The 3,503-nt window shown below is 51.9% G+C and overlaps 1 protein-coding gene across 1 annotated transcript; it reads left to right on the top strand.

Moving 5' to 3' along the window:
- Window positions 1–261: 261 nt before the first annotated feature.
- nfil3-6 (nuclear factor, interleukin 3 regulated, member 6) lies at window positions 262–3,055 on the top strand. The gene is made up of 2 exons (XM_030379158.1): window positions 262–761; window positions 1,480–3,055. Exon 2 carries the CDS (start codon window positions 1,561–1,563, stop codon window positions 2,731–2,733), a length of 1,173 nt encoding a protein of 390 aa, XP_030235018.1. The 5' UTR covers window positions 262–761; window positions 1,480–1,560; the 3' UTR covers window positions 2,734–3,055.
- The last annotated feature ends 448 nt before the right edge of the window (window positions 3,056–3,503 follow it).

Genomic DNA, 3,503 nt, shown 5'->3' with positions numbered 1-3,503 from the left:
AGACCTGATTCTTTATGTGGAATGCTAAGACGTGAACGTTATTTTTACTACATGGCGTCGTATTGGAGGACATAATACCCTGAAATGAGTTCTAATAAGCCAAACAGCTATCACGTGGTGTTCCCCGGAGAGAGCAGTCTGGGTCAGCTTCTCTTTGAACCCTCCCTGATCTTAAAGTCCATAAGCCAAGCCAGGCACTGTGTTGATATTATTTTGTTACCTGATTATGTCTTTCAGAGATTATGAATGTTACAAAACAGTGGCTGGGAAGACAGCAGAGCTGAGAGAGAGAGCATTTTTTCTCTCTCTAAAGCAAAATTACGTAATTGTTATGAGATTCCGCCTGTGTGGTATAATCGGGGTCAGCTGAGGATGGTCGGGGAGGGTCCACTTGCTGTTGGACAGGAGGCGGCCCAAGCAGCGAACACACACACAGCCCCGCTGGTTCAAGTGAGGAGAGGCGACGTCCTTGGCTGAACTTTGCGCGCGACGTTACAAATAGAGTCTGCAGCGTCCAAGTGGAGCACAGCGCGCGGGCGACGAGACAGCGCGATAACACCAAGTAACGCCGGCTCGATCTCATAACTACAGCGCTCAGTGGGGCAGGGAGAGGAAGGTGGGAGACGACAGAGTGGGACCGTAGCGGGACGGAGCAAACACAACACACACAGCTTCTTCCGGAGTCGGGAAGGAAGAGAGAATATTGTTGGAGGACGGAGAAGGAAAATTGTTTACAGACATTCTTCTCGCACAGATCTGAGGTAAAATTGTTCATTTTATTTTCCGCAGGCTACATTGCTTGAAAAGATTTTAGGGTAAAACATACTTGGAATGGAATTTAAATCCAGAGTTATCCCTTTGACAAAAATGGATGGGTTTTGTACAGGCCCATATATATGTGCCTCTTTAAAATATTAAGGCTATGTAGCATGCTTAGGGTTCAATTAAAAGGAAACGGTGACAAATAAGATCATCTGCACACTTTTAACAACGCACTTTTTAAGTAAGACTTGGTAGATAAAGTACATCAATCAGGTGTCGATGTCAAGGAGTTATGAAAATGCATCAGTTTAACAATTTCAAGTTCGACTTTTAAAATAAACATGAGAAAATATAACATATTGTTGGTGTCGTAGTTTTATTTCGTATAATTTTATTTCATTTTGAAAACTTCTGTCTGAATGTTCAGCCCTTGTACATTTCCACATACCGGTATATTAATGTGGGCCCATACCATTTCCACACGTTATGTAATTGACAGCAACAATCGCTTGTATTTTTTTCTACGCTCTCCGTCATCACGAGGTGATGCAGATTGTCTGGACATCCTCCTCTGACGCCTGTTGCTTCTATTACGAGCTATTGTGCACTGCCATTACAAAGGGCTGGCAGCTTTCATGGAGCGATATAATGAGGTTGCATAATACTCATTGCATAACCACTAAATCTCCTTCTATCTTTCTTTCTTTTGGTCACCAGGTGGCACTGTTGCTGCGATCTCCGACCTACGTCGCATCGGCCTTTTTGAAGAAGAATTTGTTAACGATAAAAAAATAATTAATGAGCGCTCCTGTCATGTTTGACGAGTCTCAGCATTTGAGGATGTCGCAGGAGGGAGGCGATGTGCGGACCATGCACTCCCCGGGCGGGCTCTCTCCTCTGAGCGGAGGAGAGGAGGGCGGAGGAGGAGGTGGCAGCCCGCTGTCCTTCACCGATGAGGCGGTGTCCCTCCTCACCTCCAGCAGCCTGCTGGCCCACTCCCTACTCGGCCGCGCCCCCGCGGCGAAGCGCAAGGCCAGCCCCTCGTCCAACGCGGCGCTGCGCCGCAAGCGCGAGTTCATCCCCGTGGACCAGAAGGACGACGGCTACTGGGACAAGCGGCGCAAGAACAACGAGGCCGCCAAGCGCTCGCGGGAGAAGCGCCGCGTCAACGACATGGTGCTGGAGAACCGCGTGCTGGCGCTGCTGGAGGAGAACGCTCGGCTGCGCGCCGAGCTGCTGGCGCTCAAGTTCCGCTTCGGCCTGGTCAAAGACCCGTCCAGCAGCCCCATGCTGCCCCTCGCCAACCCCGCCCCGCAGAGACCCAGCCCCTACTACCTACCCAGGGCGGACCACCAGAGGGACCTCCCGGGGGCCGTGGCGGTGGTGTCGCACCCCCACCACAGCCAGAGCCTGCGGCCGATCCGGGACCCCGGGCAGGGCCACCTGTCGGAGGACTCGGGGTTCTCCGGGGGCTCCAGCGTGGGGAGCCCCGTGTACTTCGAGGACCGGCTGAGCGACGGCGATAAGCTGTCCCCGCGAGGCGCGGCGGAAGACCTGGGCTACGAGCCGCACCACTCCCCCCCCGCCCCCTCCGCCGCCGAGGGCCACAGGACCCTCACCCCGACCGCGCCCCCCGCCTTCTGCCCCGCGGACGGCATGAAGACCCTCCCCCACAAGCTGCGCTTCAAGGTCCCGGGCTGTGGGGACGGCGGCGGCGAGGGGGGGGCGCTCGCCTCTGCCGCGTGTCTGGCCAAGGGTCCCGGGGTGAGGGGCTTGTGGGTGCACCCGCCGGAGACGACGGAGGACGGAGCCGGGCGGGGGGGGAGGCAGACCCCGCCGGGCGGACCCTCCCTGGGGGGGGACTACCAGAACGAGAACAGCGTGCTGCGGTCCCAGCTCAGCTCCCTGAGCGAGGAGGTGGCCCAGCTCAAGAAGCTCTTCACGCAGCAGCTCATGGCCAAGCTCCACTGAGGATCTGAACTCAAAGGCAGCCGAGACCAGAGAACTCATCACGGTGTACTGGAGATAATTTGTCTAGACTGAAATGGACCACATCATAACTCTGTGTGGGAAGCCATACTTAATGGACAAATGTCTAAGAAAAGTCTTCTGTTTGTCAGTTTGGTTTTAAATATTGTACTGTTGTGTACTCTGTGCTGTATGTTTTCTGATATGTTGTCGGGATTTGATTCGTCCTTCACACACTAACTTATTTGTGTTCCCATCATTGGTTTGTCACTGTACTACAGAGTCTTAACTCGAAATGTATTAAAAATCGATTTGTAGTTTTCAACACTGACTCACTCAGAGATAACTGTCTGCACACACAGCTTGCCTACGCTCCCATTTCAAGCCCATCGACAATGGATCCCTCTGAGTGGACAGCGGACGTAGGTGGACCTGGGTCATCAGACTGCAATACTAGGATCATGTCCTCACAGCAGGACTCGGGAGAGGGAATTACCTTTTAGCTGAGACACAACAGATACATATTCAGACAAGCCGGAAAAAGGATCAAATTCCTCTACTCCACTGAATCTCATCACTCTCACACATTTAAATTTAGTACGTTTGCTGTGAAAGACAGCGAACATTTCTTTGCTTTCTTATAGAAGCGAAGAAGAAAACAATATCCCCATTAAGGATATTTTCCCGTAATTTTCCTCATTAAGCATCAACCCCGGATATAAGTAACAAAAAAGATTAATCAAATAATTGATCAAATAAATCCTACAGAAAAC

Source organism: Gadus morhua, chromosome 2, assembly GCF_902167405.1.
Source record: "Gadus morhua chromosome 2, gadMor3.0, whole genome shotgun sequence".
Taxonomy (NCBI): Eukaryota; Metazoa; Chordata; class Actinopteri; order Gadiformes; family Gadidae; genus Gadus; species Gadus morhua.
The sequence above is the reverse complement of the archived record's forward strand: the minus strand, read 5'-3'. Positions and strand labels throughout refer to the sequence as shown.

Bases quoted from the DNA above. Each gene is read 5' to 3' on its own strand.
- nfil3-6 (XM_030379158.1), top strand. From the start codon at position 1,561: ATGAGCGCTCCTGTCATGTTTGACGAGTCTCAGCATTTGAGGATGTCG.